We start from the raw sequence: 21,926 nt of genomic DNA, 5'->3' as shown, positions 1-21,926 counted from the left end.
CAGGAGTACGTATGTGCGTAGATAAACCTTCTGTGCATGGTGGCTGGTTCAGGCTTGTGAGCCAGCACTCAGGAGGTGAGGTCAGGAGGGTTACACTACCCTCCATTATAGACTGAATATTGAGTCCACTACACTGAGCTACTACTCCAAACCTTGTCTCAAAAAAGGGGAGGGAGGTGCTGGAGAGATGGCTTAGTGGTTAAGACCACTGACTATTCTTCCAGAGGTCTTGAGTTCAATTCCCAGCAACCACACAGTGGCTCACAACCATCTGTAACGGGATCTGATGTCCTCTTCTGGTGTTTCTGAAGACAGCGACAGTGTAATTGTGCATAAAATAAATAAGTAAATCTTTTTAAAAAAGAAAAAAAACAAATGTAGGTGTGGGGCTCAGTGGGTAAAGCATCTCTGCATAAGTGTGAGGCCTTGAGTTTGATCCCTACAACCCATAGAAAAGCCAGGACATACCAGGTTAACTGAAAGAGACAGGAGGATCTATGAACTAACTGCCCAGCCAAACCTGCAGCAGGTGACGCACTCCACGGTCTATGAGACTAGAGCCTCATGTAGCAGCATACACCTTTAATCCCAGCACTCGGGAGGCCAATCATGAACTCAAGGTCAGCCTGGACAACACAGTAAGTTCTGGGACACAGTAAGTTCTGGGCCAATCAGGAATACATAGTGAGATGTGTCAGAAGGGAAAGAAAGAGGTGGAACACCTCAGAGGTTAAGACCATGTTTTATTGATCTGCCCATGTGTGAGTGGAGATTCACATTCTTTTGGTTTGTGTTATGCAAAGGCCATATTCACCAAGGCTGGAATGAGGAAGGAGTCATCACTACAGAACCTACAGATGACCTAGGAGCTTGACAAAAGGAGAGAGGAGTGACACTAAACCAGACCACCATGCAGACACAGGGGACACATCCAAAACTCAGAAATGACCAAAGCTGACCCAAGATGGTGCTCAGGAGGATCCTCCCTTCCACGTAAAGACAACTGCAACTTCCCCATCTGTGGTGTAGGAACTGGTGCCTGGCTGAAGATAAGTCTTCAACCTGAGATTGGGTGAAAAGGTTTTGGCAGCTGTATGTTGGTGAATTTCTATTTGCTGAGTCTTTTAAAGGCACACTTCATGCCATTTCCTATAGTTTCTCTCCCCTACCCTCCCATTTTCTCAGAGACTTTGATCTTGCTAATTGTGGTTTTGCCAACAGCAACGCTTTTCAGGAATGCTGTTCCCTGGCTGCCAAGAGGTCTTCAGCTGGAGTTGTCACTTCTATGTGGCTGGCCAAACAGGCTGACGCACACAGGCCAAGAGCTTGTGACGCCATGCCTGACAAGCGCTAAGCTACCAGCAAACATGAAAACGGTACGTACCTCTGGCCAAGCACCAAGGTTAGCCAGCAGCAAAGAGTGGCTGGGGTTGGTGGGGTTGGCAGAAACTGAGCAGAAAACAGGCAGAAGAAGAGAAAGCTGCTGTTGAGATGTGACAGGGAGGGAGAAACAGTCAGGACCTCAAGGAACCAGGAGTCAGCTCCTGGATTATGTGCAAAACTGGGGCTCAGCGCCCCCTTTGAGTCTTAGAGCATCTACTAACCAAAAGAAGAAGAAAAAATCAGAATACATCTGTATGCTAGGCCTTGCACTGGTCATGAGAGGCAAAGGTATTCATGAGAGACAGGTATTCATGAGAGCCAGGAATAGTGACTCCCAACTGTAATCCCAACACTGGAGCTACTGAGACAGAAGGATTTCTGTGAGTTCCAAGTCCAGCCAGTAACACTGAGGGAAACTATCTCAAAGGCAAAAGAAAAAAAGGAAAAAGAAAGAAAAAAGGAAGGAAAACAAAAAAGCAAAAACCCTGCCAGGAGCTGGGCACCGTGCCCAGGAGCTCAGGTCTCTATACATTCTTGATTCTTTTTTAAAAAGAGTTATTATTTACATATGTATGTCTTTGTGCATGTGTATGCTTGCAGGTGGGTACCTAAACAAGCTGAGAGAGAGCATCAGATCCCTTGGAACTGGAGTTACAGGTAGTCGTGAGCCCCCTAATGTGACCCTAGGATATGATCTCCATTCTCTAAAAAAGGGCAACAAATGCTCTTGAAGCACTAAGCCATCTCTCCAACCCAAACCAGGCTCTTTTTAGCCATCTTCCTGTTCTTTCTGTGTGGGAAGGTCATTGGGCAAACCCAGAGGTTATCGAACTCCAGACTCTTGACCTCCCTTAGCTGGGTACTGAAGCCCAGAGATAGGGCAAGGGAGGTTCTGATCTTAGGTGCACTGGCTGCAGTCAACTGCCTCCAGCTCCTCGGAAATGAGGTCTTGGAATCTTCTGTCCCTGTCTCCCTCGTATGGCTCTGTCTCTTGTCCTGGCCTATTCCTGCCTTTGCTAGCGATGTTACCTGCTTTATGTCTCAGCTTATGGGAGGTAGAACCTCTGACCGGTGCTGGAGTGAGAAGCCAGGAGCTAAAGAACACAGCAGGGGATGAGGTATCAGCCCAGAGCTGAATATAGCAACTGGTGCTACGACTCCTGCTGCCTCAGTTTCCCCTCTGGGTCACAAATGCCCAGTGCATATAGGTGATGATAAAGCTGGGTAGCAGGGATCCCGGAGGTGAGAGATATATGTGGGGATGCCCTCCCCCACTGATCATCTAGGGTTCTGGGTCTAGCCTGTAGCTACCTCCATCAGGGTATGGGAGCCATTACCTCTGCTCCTACCCTCTGTCAGCCAACCTTGGCCATGCACTGCCTGCGGCTGCTGATGCTACATTCCACTGCCCTGCTTAAGGGCCCAGTGCAGGGCAGCCTGAATCACGAGGAATCAGTCTTGTCCCTTGGGGCTCAGAGCCCCAGGTAGCTGCAGACCACAGAGCTGCAGGTGACAGTTGCTTCCAAAAGGGATACCCTGGCAGAGTCTGCATCAATGTCAAGAGTGGGCAGACCCTGATGGCATTCTGGCCTTGTCAATCACCACAAAGCGATTCTGAAGGGGACGGTGGAAAGAAACGAACCAACTTCTTTATAAACTTGCCTAGAAGTCCCCCCCAAGACACTTGTCCCTGACATTGTCCTGTCAGCTTTCCCCACACTGGGGTCATCACTGAATGCCTCTGTGACTTCACTGAGTGTACATGAAGAGCCCCCCTGGATGCCACAGCTTCTAGCTCTGCTTTATCAGACAATGTGAAAAGCTGACACTGGCTGCTGACACTCACCTCAGCTGACTCATGCTGGGACAAGTCTCCCAGCGCCAACACTCCAGCCACCTACCCAGCAACAGTTAAGTGGCCGGTGTGGCCCAGACATGTATCCCAGATGAAGAAACTGGGAACCGCTTCCTCAGAGCCCACCAACCAGAGCCACTCCTGTCCCTAACATTCATAAAGAAAGGATGGAGCCGGGTGGGTGGTGAGCGGCACAGCCTTTAGTCCCAGCACTCGGAAGGCAGAAGCAGGTGGATCTGTGTTCAAGGCCAGCCTGGTCTACAGAGTGAGTTCCAGGACAGCCAGAACTACACAGAAAAACCCCGTCTCAAAAAAAAAAAAAAAAAAAAAGAGGATGTCAGAGTCCGCATCACAGAGGTCTACCTGCCCTGGGTCATGAGGCAGAGGCCAAGGCTCTGGAGTACGCTGCCTCCACATGAGGGTACCTGAGGCAATCCCCAGCATCCCAGTATACAAGTAGCCACTCCATGTGACTAGAAAGACATCAGTGTATTCTCAGCTCCCACAGAGATGAGGACAGTTGATTCTGTCTCCAGAGAGGCATGGGGGAACCCAGATACCCAAGGATACAACGTAAGACTTCTGGCCTCGGACAGACGGGTGCCCGCTGGCCACATCCAGAACTTGGACTAGCACAGAGGCAGGTCCCACCCTGTGGCCGCCTTGGCTCTGAAGCCAAATGAAGCTGCACAAATTTGCTCTGACGGGCCTCGGCCCTGCTGTTCACAGAACCCCTAGATGTCACGTGACCAGATGAAAGGGAAAACAGCCTCAAACAATGACACAGAATCTCTTGGAAGGGACCTGTGGCAAGGGGACTCATGTAGGAGCCAATCAGACGTGACCCACTAGATACCCCGAGGGCAGGAGGCAAGCTTCAAGCAGCCCCTGAGCTGCCACTGGGTCCCTGTGGCTCTCTGGGCTTGACGCTAGGATGGAAGCCAAGACCCCTGCGTCCTTTACCCAGGTCCTGTCAGTGGAAGGTCTGAAGAGTACAGTTATCTCAATCCCCCACAGAGGGCAGGAAGCAAATGAACCAAGAATCTGGCAGGTTTAGAATGCTCATTCTATGGGGATCAGGATGCTGTCCTATCTAGACCAGCAAATTTCAACCTTTAATACAGTTCCTCATGCTGTGGTGACCCCCCCCCCATCAAAAAGTTATTTCATTGCTACTTCATAACTATAATTCTGCTTCTGTCAGGAGCCATAATGTAAATATTTGATATGCAGGATATCTGATATTTGACCCCTGGGAAAGGTTCCATTGACCCACAGGTTGAGAACCACTGGTCTAGACAATGGCTGCCTGTAGATACTTCTAAATCGAAGCTGGGAGGGTGGAAACCAGGCCCCAGCTTCTGCCTATCCCCTGTAAGTGACACCTGTCCCCAGAGCACAGCACAGACCCACTGATGACCCTAACCCAGCCCTGCCTGCCCTGTTAGTTCCTTGGTCCTAAATTGTCTGGAGGTTCCTCAGTCTGGACCTCCAGCCTGCTAAGTGGCAAGACCCCACTGCCACAGGACATCTGCCATCCACAACATCGCTGCTTGGCCAAAGGAGGAATAGACAGTGGGGGAGGGGGTAAACAGAGTCACCCCATTAGGCCATGGCAAGATGAGCCCAGTGAATACAGTGGACAGAAGAGAGGAGAGCAGGGAAGGTCAAGAGCCGCCCAACCCATGGCCTGTCTTCCAACTGCGCCATTCCCAACCCATGTCTCCTAGAGCACGATACACAGGCAGACCTCCTCCGTGCCACACACAGAAAAGTAGTACTATTAGAATACTAGTTTCAGAAGATGAAGCCTTCTCTTTATTCATTGCCAGGCGTGCCCATTTTACAGATGGGGAAATCTGGGGCCAGGTGGACAGGTGCCCTGCCCGCAGGCACAGCAAATGCTAGGGTGAGATCCCAGGGTTCCCGGTGCTTATGTCTCAGAGGGTGGAATCTATGTGAGCCTGGAGACCAAGGAGCTGAGAAGGAAGGGAAGGGACCATCAGCTGGGTCCCTGCCACAGCACTGTCACACATAATTCCTCAGCTGGTATTCTAGAGAAGCCACCAGCAAAATGCACATATGTTGTGTGGGCTGTGGGTCCTTACAGTACAAGCTACTGTAACCTATGTCATCCTCAAGGGACAGAACTTATGATGCACTGTACAGGATAGTGTGTGTGTGTGTGTGTGTGCGTGTGTGTGTGTGTGTGTATACATGGTTTACCTGTATTTATGTCTATGCAACATGTGCATGCTCAGTACCCATGGAGACCAGAAGAGGGCGTCAGGTCCTCTGTTACTGCAGTTCCAGACAGTGGTGAGCTGCCATGTGGCTGCTGGGAATTGAACCCTGGTCCTCTGGAAGAGCAGCCAGTGCTCTTAGTGGTTGAGCCAACTCTCCAGCCCCTGTATGGCAAATTTAGACTGATTCATTTATTATTTTTTATGCATATGCTTGGGTGGGGGAGGAACTTCTGAATGCTATCCCATGTATGTGGGAGCCCAGGGGACAACTCTGTGGAAGTTTCTACATGCATTCAGGTTCTGGGTTTCTGGGAATTGAACTCAGATACCTTGGCTTGCACAGCAAATACCTTTGCCCACTGAGACACCTCGTTGGCCCTGTATGATGAATTTGCTGACCCAACCCTGAGAGGCTCCTATCCCTAACCCCATAGCATGGCGCCCACACACCACAAGCCACAACCTTAACACAAGACTGCCCTGGAGACCAGTCCTGCTGCTGTGACAGACAGGGAAACTGAGTCACATGGCCGAGCAGAGGCTCTTTCCACACTGCCCCATGTGTGTCCTACACAGGTGACACAGGAAACAGAAAGCCAGGGCCAAAGCCTTGGGCTTCTCTATTATCCGGCCAGAACACAGATACAAGGGGCAGAGGACCTGAACTCAGGATGTGGGCTCCTCCACAGCCATGAAGTCATGACCCAAGTTACCACCGGGAGGTCTGCCAGAGGCTCTCCCTGCAGCATGAACCTTGCCAGGGCAAGGTCCCAAGAGAGCTGGGCAGACATGAGGCCTGCAGCTTTCGGCCCTGCCCCCCACCCTACCCCCCAGCTTCCAGGGAAGGCTCAGGGTTTTTAAGACCTTGTGTCTTCACTTCCTCTTTCCCGGTAGGTGGTAGGCTCCCATCTCCTCCAGGTTTAGCAGAAGGCATCTGGAAAATGTATTCTCCTGATCAGAAGGCTCCCACACCCGCAAGGAAACGGAGACATCCCCCTCGGGTGGGGGAAATGAGTGAGGATTCAGAGAGACCCACAGCCCAGCTGCCCAGCTGCTGCCAGGAAGAAGGTGCCAGCACTGTCTGGCACCTTCCAGAAAGATCCTAAGCGGGTATCCTGAGGGCCTGAGACAAATGGTGGTGGCCAGAGCCTCCCTGCTGAGCGGGAAGCGGGTGATGGCGGCATGCCAAGAAGCAGGGGACAGATGTGCAGCCGCCCTGACGGGCAGCTCTGCAGACCTGCAATGAGCCCAGATGAGAAGCACTGTGGTAACTAGGCTTGGGTGCTCAGCCAGACGGGCGCTTGGCAACAGGCTGAGGGACAGCAGGTACCAAACTGCAGGCTCCATCAGTTGGTGCTCCCCAGTGCCTGGGAGATGGCAGGGCGGTCTCAGGGGTGGCACCTTCCCACGGATGGGAGTGGAAGATGGGAGGCAGCCAAAGGCAACATCTGGCCACTCGGGTTGAGGAGAGGCAGAGGGTACTCCTTCATTGGCCAGGGAGGAAAAAAAGGAGGGAGGGGTGACAGAGATAGCAGGATCTTCTCCAATAGGGCTTCCTGGGTCTCTGTCCTGAGAAATACAAGTGACAGGGTGGGGTTGAAGAGCCATTGACCCTTCAGAGCCAGAGGACAGAGGGGACAGAGGGCAGGACAGGTTAGAACATTGGGCAGATTCCAGAACAGAAGTTCAGGCCCCATGCTTACCCTGCAGGAATCTTCTGAGTGACCATGACTGAGTTACTTAACCTCTCTGGGCTCCCTTTCCACCTAGGACAGTATGGGGTGAGGGTGGGGGGTAGATCCTCCACTGGAGTATTTAAAAAGATATGGTAACCATGGATACAGGGATCATAGCAATGGTAGCAGCCTAGGAGTCAGCTCCTCATGAGACTGTCCCCAAGCCCATCTCACAACCTGGCCACCCTCCCACCTGCTCTGACAGGACTGACTGGGGGCAGAGGCAGCGTTCACAGCAACACACAGCCACAAGGCATGCTGGGAACAGGCAGCCACGGTCCCACTCGGCCATCGCAAAGCAACCGTCACCCAGCTGTGGAAATCAAGGCTTGGGGAGGTCAAGGGTCAGACCCAAGGTCACACAGCCTGTTCCTCAAAGATTCAGGCCAGGTCTACCTTAGGGCAAACCTGGGGTCTTTCCACAGTTCCCACAGGATGGGTGTAGGGATGTCAGGTCCAGAAAGGACAAGCTGCAGCCCTCCCTGGCCCAACATAGCCACAACCTAAGCCGTGCTGCAGCTGGGGTGGCATGGCCTGCGGGACACGAGGGACAGTTCTCAGCTAGCATCCTAGCTGGAGGATGTTGGGTACCATCTCCCTTCCTTCCCTTCCTGTCTTCTTAGACATGTCTTTTTCAGATTGATTCATTCGAGGGAGCACCTACCAGGGTTCCAATATTCCAGGAGTGTCTCGAATATGATATGTCCTCATCAAGTGTCTCTCCTCTTGGCCCTTCTCCTTCCCAGCTAAGCCCTCAGACAACCAGCACACAGGAAGAAAGGGAAGCTGGGGGAGGGGAGCCAGGAGGAGGGGGTCGGGAGAGCCAGCCTAGGAACAAGGGAGAGGCTGTGGCTCTGTCTCCACTCCTGACAAGCCAAGAGCCTGGGCCCTCTGCACAGCTCCCCCATTTGTCTCTGCACTGCACCCAGTCTGGCTGATGGCCTCGCGGCTCTCAGCGCTGCTGCGGGGAATGGCCCTTTGGACCTTCTGTGCCTGTCCCTCCCCAGGGATGCTGCAGCCTGTGCCTGCCACCGGATCCCAGCATCTGGAACGGTGCCTGTCTCAGAGCAGGCTCTCTATAAATATTTGTGGGATAAATGGGAAGAACAGGAGCGCAGAGGAAGGGCAGAGGGCAGAGGGCTCCGTTCCGGCATACTTGGACCCTGGGAGCTGAATGACCCCTCCTTCCTGACATCGCCGTAGTGGAGTCTGAGACATGCCTGTCACCACCCCCCCCACACACACACACACACACTGCAGCACAGGCCTGGCTGGGTCTTTTCACCTCCGAGGGCTGCAGACATATCCCTTTCCCTCCCCATACCTTCACTGAAGCTGTCCTTCAGCATAGGGACCGTGAACTTCCTCCCTGCAAAGACTACCAGATCTGGTACTTTCTGTCTGCTCATTCCCATGGGCTCTTCCCATCCCTAAGGCTGCAGGGTTCTTCCTGTCTCTGTGCCTTTTTTTTTTTTTTTTTTTTTCTTTTCTTTCTTTTTTTCAACATTACCAGGTTCCAATGAGACATAGAGCTGAGCCCAAGGGCTGGAGGAGGTCCTGAACTCCAGACTGGAACCCTCAGCCACCTGCTGGCTGTGAGAGTCAGAAGTCTGGGGATTTACCTGAGTCTCAGTGCTGGAGTAAGAAGGCCCAGAAGACAAGGTGAGGGCCAAGGACAGGGCAGAAGTTGGTTGAATGCTCAGCTAAGCCCCAAGCCCAAGCGTGGACACAGGCGTAGGGGGAGGGCCCGCAGACAGCTCTCACTTCCCGCCCCTGCTGGCCTGGGACCCAAGCTTCTTTTGATTACTGAGGTCAAATTGGCACAAGGTAGGCACTCTGCAGAGAGAACTCCACACCCCCAGGGAGCATCAACCACCCACACAGCGCTGTAGGAAACCTCCAGCATGCATCTTGCCTGGGGCTGTAGCCTTACCCTCAAAACTGCCCTGTGCCTTTTGCCCAGACAGAGGGGCATCAGGAGCAGCTTCAACACAGTGAGTTTGGGCTAGAGACATTCAAATGTCCCCTGATTCATTTAATTATCCGAATGTCCCTACAAACCATGTGGCCTGTATTCCTACTTCTCAGCCAAGAGAAGGAGCCCAGCCAGGACAAGAACTTGTTGGCAGACAACTCTGCTGCAAAGAAGACAGCGGCAGGCAGGGACCAGGCCTGTCTTGCCCCAGAGCCAAGCTCTTCTTGAGCACTTTAGGCCTTGTGGAGCTGTCCCTTCCAAGACCCAGCAACAGCCTCAGTCTCGGCTGCCACACACCTGTGGCTAAGGAACGGCTTGGTGTTCCACGTCAGAAGCCGGTGATGCTCTGCTTCGTGGAAAAAAAACAAAACAAAACAAGATGGGTGACATCAAAGATCTAAAGGTACCTCCAGGTCTAAAGCCAACTCTGGGGAGGAAGGATAAGGGCAGTGTGTGAGGCAGGGGGATTGTGAGATAGGAAAATGACACCCAGGCACTTCAGTGGCTGCTGCATAAGTGAGCCTTCGTGTGCCCAGACATCATACACGTGTGCATGTACTCACTCATACACACACACACACACACACACACACACACAATCGCAGAACCTAGACACTTTAACGCACGAACAACCATTCCTGAGCAGATCCCACCTATCTACCTTTGTGTCTGTCTACAAGGCCCTGGCCTGTATCTACCACATAGGCCTCTGCCCAGGACAGGACAGCACAAGCTGGAAGGAATTAGGATCCCAGCCCAAGGGCAGAACAGAGTGCAAACCAGATGCCTGCCTGTCACCCCCTTCCCCAGGACCACCTGAGCCAGCTCCTACCCTGGTTCTTAAAAAGCTGGGTTCCAATGTCCCAGGGTCAAGACTGCCTCCTACCAGGCAGACAGCTGCATCCTGAGAACAGGCTCCAGGCCTCTGCCCAGCGCCACACAGCTGGCGCCCAAAGAAGAGTCTCTATCCACTGCAGAGGTTGTCTAGGCCACTGTCCCGGGTCCCATGCGCCTGTATCCCACGCCTACGCGTCTGGAATCCTTTGCCATCTGCTTCATAAAGCCATCGGGAAGGCTCAGACGAAAGGCACTTGGGTGAGAATCTTGGGAAGGAGGAGGCAGTCAGGAGCTAGTGAGAGGAACTCGCGACTGGGACCTCCGGGTGACCTGCGTGGCCGCACTAATTACCAATGTTATCAGGCGGACGACAGCCTTGCCCTGAACTTCCTCCATTTGATAGATGGGCAGCAAACACGCCCAGCTTCAGCTCCATGCCTGCTGGTTCCAACAGCAGCTATTCAACCACTCCTGCCCCCAAGATCCTCTAACCTCCTGCCCCATGCCTCCAAGGTCAGCCAAGCTAGCAAACCAAAGAGAACGTCTCCTGTTGGGACACCACCAAGGAACAGAAGACCTCTCTTCTGACAACACAGATGCTCCAAGAGATGAAAGCCACCGCTTACCTTTGTTACTCCTGCTGCTGGGGAGCTCCAGCTCATAGGTCCCTGGCTGGCGAGCCCTTGGCCGGCACAAACCAGGGTCCCGCACTCCACGCAGGCACCAATGATCAGCTGCCGACCGTCATCCACCAACAGGCTGTGGCTGGCTCTCAGGGTATACAGGAACAAGGGCAGCCTGGCCACTCTCACTGACTTCAGCCCCAGACAGCGTTTCTTCTCTTGCTGACAGAAGAAACATACAAATGTGTCCACTTGGTACTGTCTCGACCAGGCGCTTACCGCTTGGTGAGAGGCTCTGGCTTCATGCTGTAGCCACTGACCCAGCAGGTCATGATAGCAGAGCACACAGGTTGTCACCAGGCCCGTGGAGTCTGCAGGCCGGGCCCGTGGAGCGGGCGGATAGACGGTGAGGAAAGGAAAAAAGGGTTCCTTCTCGCCCAGGTGGCTGGCGGGGTTCATGCTGAGTTGGAACTCCTTACCCGGCCCCAGCTCAGCCCCGCAGATGTAGCAGACAGCAGGCGGGCCTCCCTGCGCAGAAGTGGGCAGTTCGCTCAGGGTAGGATCCGAGGCAGAGAAGGCTTGGTGATACCTGCCCAGGAAGCCTTGCACCGAGCTGATGAGTTCGCGGTTGTGTGATGCCCGGTACAGGGCCCAGACATCCTCCAGGACGCTGAAGCACTTGGGGCAGCTGCGAACCTCGCAGCGCTTGTTGGGGGGCCGAGCGTTGGGTGGGCAGGGCAGAAGGCTAAGGAAAGGGAAGTGCATGGAGCCCCCAGAGTTGCCGTTGACAAGGCGGGAGGGCACAGCCCGGGCATCCCGCGTACAGTCTTCCCCGCAGAGGTAGCAGGCTTCTCGCAGTAGCCCCGCGGTGGGGACGGGTCCCTCCTCTCTAGGGAGTCTCCGGGACTTGGAGGCCATGCCGGGGGCGTGGCTGTTCAGGGGCACCACGTAGAGCCGCTGTAGGACCGGCACATTGGCCAGCTCGAAGCTCTGCCACTGGTGTGTGAGGGACGAGAAGCAGCAGGGACACACGAGGGTGCTGCCCGCCTCGGTGATGGGCTGGGCGCCGGGCGGGGGGCTGTGCAGCCACAGGAAGGGGAAGAAGGGCGCCTGGGCGGGAGTCTCCTGCTTCTGCACGTGGATCAAGTGCTGCGAGGCCGGTGACAGCACAGAGCCACAGACGTAGCAGCAGCGGGCCTGGCTGTCCGCGGGCGTCCGGGGAGGCCGCTCCAGACCTTCGTCCCCGAGGCTGCCGGCGACGTCGCTGCCCTCGGGGGTGCTGCTGCGCTCTGGGGGCGCCGCGGGCCGGCTGGAGGCAGCGCCGCCCGTGCCGTCGGACGCAGCGGGGCCGGGCCAGGGTTCCTGGATGCCCCTCAACACGCTGGCCCGCGGTTCGGGAGCCCAGTGCGCCCCTGGCCCCGTGCGCCGGCGCCGGGCTCCAGACTTGGTGGAGTCCTGCGCATCCTCGGGCTCAGGCTCGGGCTCAGGCTCTGGCTCGGGCTCCGGCTCGGGCAGCGCGTCGGCGTCCGACAGCTCCGACAGCTCCGAGTCGCGCGCGTCCTCGGCGTTCCACTCGCGGGCCCCGCGCCGGCTGCCCGCGCTCGCGTCGCACTGGTGCGGCCTCTTGAGCCAGTACACGCGCTTGTCCACGGGCGTGCGCGCGCGCTCGAAGGCGGCCCACTGCTCGGCCAGGAAGCAGCGGCACACGGCGCACACCAGCACGCAGCCATCGGCCGCGCTCAGCCCGCGCGCGCCGGGCGCCGGCTCCTGCTGCTGCAGGAACGGGAAGAAGGGCTGCGCGGGGCCCGCCGGCCTCACCGGCAGCTTCAGCTCCTTGCCGCGCGCGATGCCGCCGCCGCAGATGAAGCAAGACAGGGCCGCGCCCGCCGCTGCCATGAGCCGCTGCTTACGGGAGAGCGGCGCCGCCCGGCCGCTCATGGCCCGGCCGCCGCGCCCGCCTCCGCGCGCCCCGCGGCTGCCGCTGCTCCGGCCGCGCGCCCCGAGGCCCCGCGCCCAACTCGCAAAGTTTGGCGCGCGGCGGCGCGCACGCGGCCCGGGGCGCACCGAGGGTCTCCGCGGCGGTGCCCGGGGCTGCCGGGTCCCCGGCGGGTGGCGGCGCGGGCCCAGGCGGCGCCGGAGAGCGCGCCCGGAACGCAGCGGTGGCGGCTGTGGCGACGGGCCCCGGGCGGCTGCGGCGGCCGCATGTGCGAGCTCCGGCGCCGGCCCGAGCGTCGGGTCATTTAATTGGGGAGGAGGGAGGCGGGGCGGCGCGGGGCGGAGGGCGCGGGAGGGAGTCGGAGGCGGGGAAGCCCTCCCTCGCACCGCCCTGCTGCCCGCCTCTTCCCGGGCTCCTCCTCCCCCGACTCCTCCTTCTCCTAATCCTCCTCTCCCTCTCCTCCTCCCCTACCTCCTCCTCCTCCTTCTAATCCTCCTCTTCTTACCTTCTCTCCGCCCCTCCTCCCCTGACTCATCCTCTCCTCCCGAGCCTTCTTCCTCCTCCCCTGACCTCTTCTCTCCCCCACCCCCTCCTCCTCCCTCCTCACCCTCTCTCACCCCCCTGTGTCCCAAACTATGGCACAATAGGCCTCAGCTCCTCTGTCTATTCTGTGTCCAGCAGGAGTCCGCGGTGATTCATTGCTCCAATTAGGGGCTCTGCAGCCCGTGGCTCGGGCTGTCTGAAGGGTCTCCTTTGGGACCCACGAAACCCATCAGCCGCTGCCGCTGATCTTTAAGGAAAGGTCAAGTCAGACGTGCTAGTGCCAGGTGAGGACGGGGGGGGGGAGGTGTTGGGGGGGAAGCTTGGGAAGGATACCCCCCTCCAAGATCTGGGAAGGTCCTGCCCCTTCGGCAGCTCAGGGTTGGGGTCACCTTTCTAAGCCCAGTGCCCTAGTTTTGAAGAGAGAGAGAAAAGGAGTTGTCTCCTGCATCACCCCAAGACAGAGTCCTCCCAGCCTATCTCTCCCCTACCTCTGACTGGAGAGGACCCTCCAGATCTCCCTAGGGTAAATTAAGAAGGGTACTTTGTGTCCTGGAACTAAGGACTCAACCTCTCTGTGCCCCTTTCCTTCTTGTTAAAGTGTTCCGGTGTAGACCACAGATATCTAGGACTTAATGTATTGTATGCAGATACATTGTAGTTATTTAACAGAGACAACCCTTCTGCACACGCCAAGTCCAGAACTGTTACATGCTTCTTAGTTACTTCCCCCAAGAAGCAAGTGTGGGATGTCCCTCCTTTTATGACTCAAAAGAAGAGGCCAGGCAGGATTCAGACCCAGGCAGCAGGGTTCTGCTAGGATTATGTGGCCTCCCCAGGCAGACATCTGGCCCCTATCACCCAGAAGCTGCTGGAGACTGTCCTTGGCGCCTCCCAGGCACACAGGCACACACATGTACGAGACACACACACACACACACACACACACACACACAGATGGTGCTCTTTGGCTCAGGCTGGGCCACCAAGCAATCCTAAACCTTTCTCAAGTCTCCCATCTGTAAAGGGACCCCTGGAAGCTTCAGAACTCTGAGCATCTATTTTCTAGCAGCCTCCAGCTGTCTACCCTGCCAGCCTGAGCCCCAAAGGCAGCCCCCCCACCAACTTGGTGAGCTGACACTTAAATAAATCTCCTTCCCCCTCCAGATGAGCAGTAGAAAGGGCCTCTTGGGAATCCCTGACATTCCAGGACTCCAGAATCAACCGGGGTGAGGTATCAACATGGCAGAGGATGGAACTCTGTCCCCTTCCTGGCCCAGAAAAGTGCTGGCTCAGCAACCTGTCTCACTGAATGGGGCGGGGAGGCATCCTCTGGCTGCTGGCTTCCTTCACACCTTGTTAGAGGGCAGGCTGAGGAAAGGGGCTCCCTCGGGAAAGAACCTTGTCTGTTCTTACCCAGGAAGGGCCTGGGTGTCTCACCCCATAGGAAGGAGCCTGGGGAAGCTGTTCTTGTCTATGCTCACCCAGGTCTCCCTGGGTGAAGGCCCCTGAGCCTGGCCCAGCTGCCCATCTTCAGAGACTCTGAGGCTCATCTTAAGGATCTCAGCTGGGGTTGGTTTTGGTTTTACTCCACATCTGTCCATCAACCATTTTCTTTCTTATTTTGTTTGCCATCTTCTGCCTCCTGTACCCTTTTGTCACCCAAGAACCACTTCTCCAAGGTCCATCCTGCACACAGAATAGCCAAGACTGGCTTCATACCGAAGTCCAAAGCCCTAAACCTCAAGCAGAAGCAAAAACCTAACCTCAGTCTCCTGCTATGTGCAATGGGTACAAGCTTCCTCCATGGTGGTCCACATGAGAGCAAGAGAGATGCCTGGCATAGAAGGCTGACATGATGGGAGACTATGTGTTCATGTTAGCATGTGTGTATGTGTTAATACATGCATGTGCTGTGTACATACACTATAAGTGTGTATTGGTGTTTGTATGAACACGTGCAGACATACATGCATGTTTTACATTTGTTTGTGTGTGCTAATGCACAGTTATACATACATGCATATGTATTTGCATACACAAGTCCAGACATACATGTAGTACTGTGCATGCATGTGTTTATGCGTGTTACTGCTTGGTGTTATACAGACATGTATTTGTGTTTGCATGCAAGCATGTGTGTACTGTGTAGGCATGTGAATGTGTGTGCACTGTGCACATATTTATGTGTGTGCTTCTGGGTGTGAAGTGGGCGGGCAGGGGGTGGTGAGTGGGTTCTGTTTCTCTCAGTGGCTGAATGACTCAGGAAATCCCCTGGCACAGATCAGAGGAGGAAGAAGACAGGTGATGCTGCTGAGTCATATGGGGGTGGGTGACATGGTGGCAGAGCCACAGCACAGTCAGACATACCAGACTGACATCACAGCAACATTGACTAGCTAGCTATGTGACTTGGGGGATGGGGGAGGGGGCGGAGAAGGGGGGCAGGAGCGGGGAGGGGGAGACTTGAGCTCTCTGGCCTCTGTCTCTTCATTAGGAAAGCAAAACTAACAGAAGGATACATTCTTTAGGGCTGAGAGAACCCAGGCCATCCTGACAGGATAGGCTCTCTAGAGACTGAGCAAGAAGATCTCAAGTTCAAGGCTAGCCTGGGCTATACAATGAGACCCTGTCTAAGAGGAAAAGAGCTGAGGGATCCAGGCAACCCCCACCCCCACCCCTGACAGGCTGGGTAAGTGCTGAATGGGTTCCCGATCCTTCTGGGAACTAATGCCTGCCTCCTGCAAAACACAGGGCCTGGGGCATTGAGCCCCGGCTTCCCCATGAGGGGACTGAGGTTCAGAGTAAGGAGAAACCAGCCCATAGGAGCAGGCTGAGTGAGGAAACCCACCCCCAGGCTCCTTAGTAAGCTGATGGGAGGTTCACTCTAAGTCCAGCATGAAGCAGAGACTGCCTCAGAGTCTGATCTGTCTTTGTGTGTTCCCAACTATGGACCTAAGGAAACTGAAACTCTCACAGCCTCTGGTATGGACACAGAGCCAAGTGTGTGGTGCCAGATGTTCAGAACACCAAGGCGCCTTAGTTTCTACTTCATGTTCCCAAGTTGTTCCAGCACCAGACCCGGCCGTACAGATGTACAAAGCTCTAACTGGGCAGAGCCATCCACCTGTGCCTGTCAAGAGTCATAGCATCTGGACTCCGGGTACCCAGCAGAGCCATCCCCTGCCTGCAGCTGTGGAGGGGCCATGTTCCTTCCGTCACTCTCCAAGGCCTGGATAACCTGACATCTCCCAGGAGCCCCAGCTCAGCGCAGAGGAAGCAGAGCCTACAGGTCCCACTGAGACATGTGGCAGAGGTACCAAGAATCTCCACACAGCACACATTTGCATGGTTGGAGCATCTCCCAACCATCCCCTAGGTGTCTCCAGGTCCCAGCACCACAAAAAACTGTGTCTGTTTCCGCTCCCAAGGGACTGAGCCCCAGCTGGTCTACCTTGCACTGTCCTAGTTTTTTGCAGTCAAGGTTGGGACCAGGGATGCAGGACTCCAAACCTCTTAGTGACTTCTGTTCTAGAATCATCGGGCCATCTGGCAGGATGACACTTCCTGTAATCCTAGAACCCTGGAGATGGCGTGTTCAAGACCAGCCTGGGCTGCATAGTGAAACTATCTCAAAAAAAAAAAAAAAAAAAAAAAATTAAAACACGGTGGGGGGCCAGGTAAGACCAATATGTTGTTATACAGGTGTGGAATTTTCAAAAAATAAAGATATTCAAAACAAAAGAGCCCAATTTTTAAAATGGCCTCACTCTCCCCCTCTACGGTCTTTGGCAGGTCCATTCTTCATTCTTCCCAAGAGCCTGAAGTCAAACTGAAGCTCCTCTAAGGGCCTCAGCTTTCCCCTCACTGGGCCTTTTCCACTTCCTTCTCCCTGTGTGTGCACCCCGTAGCATCCACCCCAGAACCCAGTTACCCTCTGTTCATTTGTGGCTTCAAGAAGCAACCAGGGCCCTGTGTTTGCCCTCCAGCTACCTAGGGACTCAAGGGGGAGACTTGGTCTTTGGCTACCCTTTTTTTCTCACACTTCCTTCTCCCCTTTGCTCCCCTCTTCCCCCTCCTTCCTTCCCCTTCCTTTCCATCTGAATAGAGCAAGCACTTTACAAAATTTCCACAGACAGAAACATAGCTGGACACTGGCAAGAAATAAACATCCTCCTCAGAGGGAAAGAATGTTACTATGAACAATTAAAAGCAAAACAAACAAACAAACAAACAAAGCCAATCCCTGGGTGGCTGGCCTGGGGCTTCCTTCTGAGACTGTCACGCCCATTAGCATTTGACAGCTATGGAGGCTGTGAAGTGTTGCCTTAGAATGGTCCCCAGAAGGAGGGACGTCTTCAGAGGGGCCATTACTGATACAAGGGTGAGGCTGGTGAAAAGTTTGATGCATTTTAAAGATTATATATGTACGTGTGTATATGTGTATATATACATATATGTGTATATGTATAAATACGTATTTGTACATATGTGTAAACACATTACATATACATATAATCATATGTGTATATGATGTATGTGTGTACATATGTGTGGGCATATTTGTGTATACATGTATGTATATTGTCTGTATATGTATATGTGTGTATATATACATGTATTCATATTATATATACATATATAATCGTATATCTGTACACACACGTGTATATATATACAGTGTGTGGGTGTGTGTGCAGGGTAAGAGGGAATGTTCTAGTCTGTCTTCTATTGCACACATATATGTATATATACATACATATGATTATACATGTATATAATATGTACACAGTATGTAGGTGTGTGTGTAGGGTAAGAGGGAATGTTCTAGTTTGTCTTCTGTTGCTGTGATATATACCCTGACCAAAAGTAGCTCATCACTGAGGGAAGGGCTGGAAGTCAAGCAAGAGCGGGGGAAGAGCCATGAAGGACCAATGCTGCCCACGTTGGTCTGGACCCTTTTACATCAACCAACTATCAAAAAAAATGCCCCCCACAGACTTGCCCATAGGCTAGTCTGATGGAGGCAATTCCTCTGTTGAGGTCCTCTCTCTCACAAAACAATAGTTTGTGTCAAGTTGACAAGACGAAGCCAGCACAGAGAACACAGGGATCTAACACATCATAGTTGTGGGGATCGGAGACAATCTGTGGGAATTGGTGTTTTCTTTCCTCCATGTGGGCTCCAGGGCTTAAACACAGGATGTCATGCTTCTGGCCAAATACCATCACCACCAAGCCAACTCGCAGGCCTCTTTGCTGCCCTTTGTGTGGACAGATTGTGTTAACTCATTAAACACGCAGCTTCCACAGTGTGCTGGTAACAGGGTCTCAGCAGCCACTGCTCTTTAAGAACAAGAAGGTGGCAGCTCACTGTCCCTCTCTGGGACTTAGACCAGATAAGCAGGAGCATTCCATAAGTTGCAATTTCAGCTTGTGCTCACAGCGAAGGGAAAGGGGGAGACGTGGGGTGCAGGGGACAATGGCCCAATGGCCCATTCCAGCTCTGCTGCTCAGGGACCCGAGAATGCCGCAGTTAACTTCAGAGTCTTGTAAAAACCCTTTGATAAATGAGCACAGAGCCGACCTGCATGGGGCTGACAGGACAGACTCTCCACATAAATCTTCTGTGTGCTCGAAAAACTCCCTCACCACTGGCATCTCCAAGGTTCTGGTTTGTAGCAGAAAACCCTTGATGTGGTTGGTTCCCAAGCATCCAAGCCCCAGAGGTTCTGGAAAAGGCAGAGCATGAGGGGTTGCTGGGAGTGGGGGGGGGTGAAGTTAGACAGTTAGGGGGAGTGACCTCCAACTGCCGAACATGCCTGGCACACAGTCGGTGAGTATATTGATGAGTAAGCTTTAAACCCCCACTGTGACAAAGACAATAATTACTAAGTGCAGGCCACGTTCTGGATACTTGGGTGCTGGGAGCTATGTTCATTCTAAACCTGTGAGCACTACCGTTAGTTCTACTGATGGGGGCTCCGAGGCTCCGAACAGTGGTTCCGTGTCCCCAAGGTCACAAAGCTGAGAACTGACAGGGCTGATTTGAAGCCAGACTATCTGGTCCAAGTACCTTGTTCCTACCCCAACCCCTACCCCAGCCCTGTCCTGCCCATATATACAGCTCCTGGCCTGTGGGCCTGCCTCTCCAAACCCTTCTCCAGAAAAGCATTCTTGTCTCTCTTGGTGTCCTGTCCAGGAAGCTGGTGGTCCACTGGTAACTCTATCTTCAGACCCAGTGTTTCTCAGTGGCTTTTCCCAGGCTTTGTCCACAGCCCTGAAGTCTTTCCATATGTCTCTCTGAGTTGCCAGAACCTGCCCCAGCCCCAGCTAGCTCCCTGGCCTTCGCTGTAGAATAGCAGGGCTATCCTGGACTTGTTCACAGTGGCCTGAAGCATGTCTGATGCTCAAGTGGAGAATGGCATTTGGGGTTTTTTTTTTCCTTCTTCTGAGGGGCGGAGCTTAGACAGAATGCTAACAAAAGAAGTTCCCACTCCAGCCCCCAGCTGGCCTTACTCTCTCAGACTACTGGAGTGAGCCACCATGCCCAGCTAGGTTTTGTGCTTTTGAAACCCTCTTCCTGGGGCACTGAGAAAAGTGTATAACCATGTGGGTACACGGGTACACCTTCCTTTGTTTACACAGACCAAATTAGGGTTTAACCATCGCGTTCTGCCTCCTGGGGCACCTCACCCCGCAGCAGGCATCCCATATCCAGTTCAAACCTATCTACGAGGTGACATTCTCCGACAACACAGTCTACCGTGCAGGTGACAGTTCTGTGGCTGAGTGTTCACTGAGCTACCATGGTCAACTCTGAACACCCAACACCCCGAAGAGAAACCTCTACCCAAAGCCAAAGCTCCATCACCATCGACCCTCCAGCTGCCCTTCCCCCACCTCTGAGTACTATTCAGCACTTTCTGTCTGCTCATTTCTCTGTCCTAAGATGTCGCACAGAAGAGATGGCTATGTAGCCCTGCCTGGCCCAGAACTCACTATGGAGATCAGACTGGCCTCAAACTTACACAGAGCCACATGCCTTTCTCCTGAATGCTGGGACTAAAGGAATCAGCCATCGGTGGCTTGTCTTTCAAAACAAGGTCTCGAGTGACCCAGGCTAGCCTTGAGTGGATTTATAGAGGGTGACCTTGATCCCCTGCCTCCACTTTCTGAGTGCTGAGATAACAGGAGACACCTACACTTTGTCTGCTTGCCGTAACTTCGAGGCTGGGCCATGTCAAAGCATGAACACATGGTCTGTGGAGAGGACATGGCCTGTGCTCACTCTGGTCTTTCTCTTTCTTTCTTTCTTTTTAAGATTTACTGAGTTTATATATGTGAATACACTGTCACTGTCTTCATACACACCAGAAGAGGACATCGGATCTCATTACAGATGGTTGTGAGCCACCATGTGGTTGCTGGGATTTGAACTCAGGACCTCTGGAAGAGCAGTCAGTGCTCTTAACCACTGAGCCGTCTCTCCAGCCCACTCTGGGTCTTTCTAATGGCTCCACATTATGCCTAACTTTTTTTTGCATGGGGCTTTCCATGTGTATCTGGGCATGTGTGTTACTAGGGATGCAACCCAGAGCTCTGTGTGTGCGGAGTGGAGTGGTCTGCTGGCCAGCCATACTCCAGCTCCGTCCCTGCCGCTGTTGCCCACAGCGGTACCTTATCTTCTGTATTGCTGTGTGGGCCCCAGGGGGACAGCCGTGAAGGTTGGTCTTGACTGGATCTGGAATCAACTAAGAGACCTACCCCCTGGGCAGCTCTGTTAAGGCATTCCCAGTAAGGGTGAAATCAAAGTGGGCAGCTACTTCCTGTGACAGCCCAGACATAAAGAGGCCAAAAGGCACTGCTTGGGGCTGGAGAGATGGCTCAGTGGTTAAGAGCACTGACTGCTCTTCCAGAGGTCCTGAGTTCAATTCCCAGCAACCACATGGTGGCTCCCAACCAGCTGTAATGGAATCTGATGCCTTCTTCTGGTGTGTCTGAAGACGACAATATACTCATATATAATAAATAAATAAATCTTAAAAAAAAAAAAGGCACTGTTGCTGGCTTGCAACGCTGATGGCTTGCTTGCCCCTGCTTCTTGCTGCTATGTGCCTCTACCCCTATTGTTGCTGTCACCATCATCACAGGACATCCCATAATCATCCTGCAGCTCCTGGCTTCTCAGGCTCTCCAGCAGATAGCCACCACTAACCATCACCACCCCACCCCAGTCCTTCCTGAGACAGCCGCTCCAGTGAACCAGTCTCCCTTTATAACAAGCACCACATCGGTTTTCTACAGTGGCTGGCTGAACTTGACCCTTGGTGGGTTGAGGAGTTTTCCTCTGAGGCAAAAGCTGCCGGTGTTTCCCTGCATATCTGCTCCTTGTCTTCTGTTGACAGCACGTGATACGCTTGTGGAATGGACAGCCATGAATGGGACTCTAAGCCCAGGGGGGGGGGGTGTGTGCATTTCCCGAACACTAGACAAGGTGTCTCAAATCCCACCCGTGGTCACTGTCAGTCCTGCGATTCACCAGCTCTTCACCTCAGCCCTTCCTGATGCCTCCCTCAATATCTGACGGCCAGGCTGGCCCTGCAGGTCACCTTGCTACAAGGCAGGTGTCCCAGCTCACCTGAGCAGCCTGACAATGCCCACATGAGTTCAGAGGCTGCAGAAGCACAAGTGTGTACCCACCCCGGCTCTGAACACGCACCCCTTCCACAGGCCAACAATACTCAGAAATGGCCCCTGCTGAAGGGGGACGAATTTTAAAAGTGCGGCCTGCC

General features: G+C 53.9%; 1 protein-coding gene across 2 annotated transcripts in view; it reads right to left on the bottom strand.

Moving 5' to 3' along the window:
• Window positions 1–10,792, bottom strand: part of GSE1 (Gse1 coiled-coil protein) — a gene marked incomplete at its 5' end in the record, with an annotated part of 329,537 nt that extends 318,745 nt beyond the window's left edge. For both annotated transcript variants that reach the window (XM_080936776.1, XM_080936777.1), the window contains one exon: window positions 10,659–10,792. In XM_080936776.1, the coding sequence (XP_080792902.1) occupies window positions 10,659–10,694 (36 nt within the window). The remainder of the gene's footprint in view (window positions 1–10,658) is intronic.
• Window positions 10,793–21,926: the final 11,134 nt, after the last annotated feature.

This window comes from Micromys minutus (genome assembly GCF_963924665.1).
Source record: "Micromys minutus genome assembly, chromosome: 24".
NCBI lineage: Eukaryota > Metazoa > Chordata > Mammalia > Rodentia > Muridae > Micromys > Micromys minutus.
Note: the sequence above shows the minus strand (reverse complement) of the source record. Positions and strands in the feature narration are given on the sequence as shown.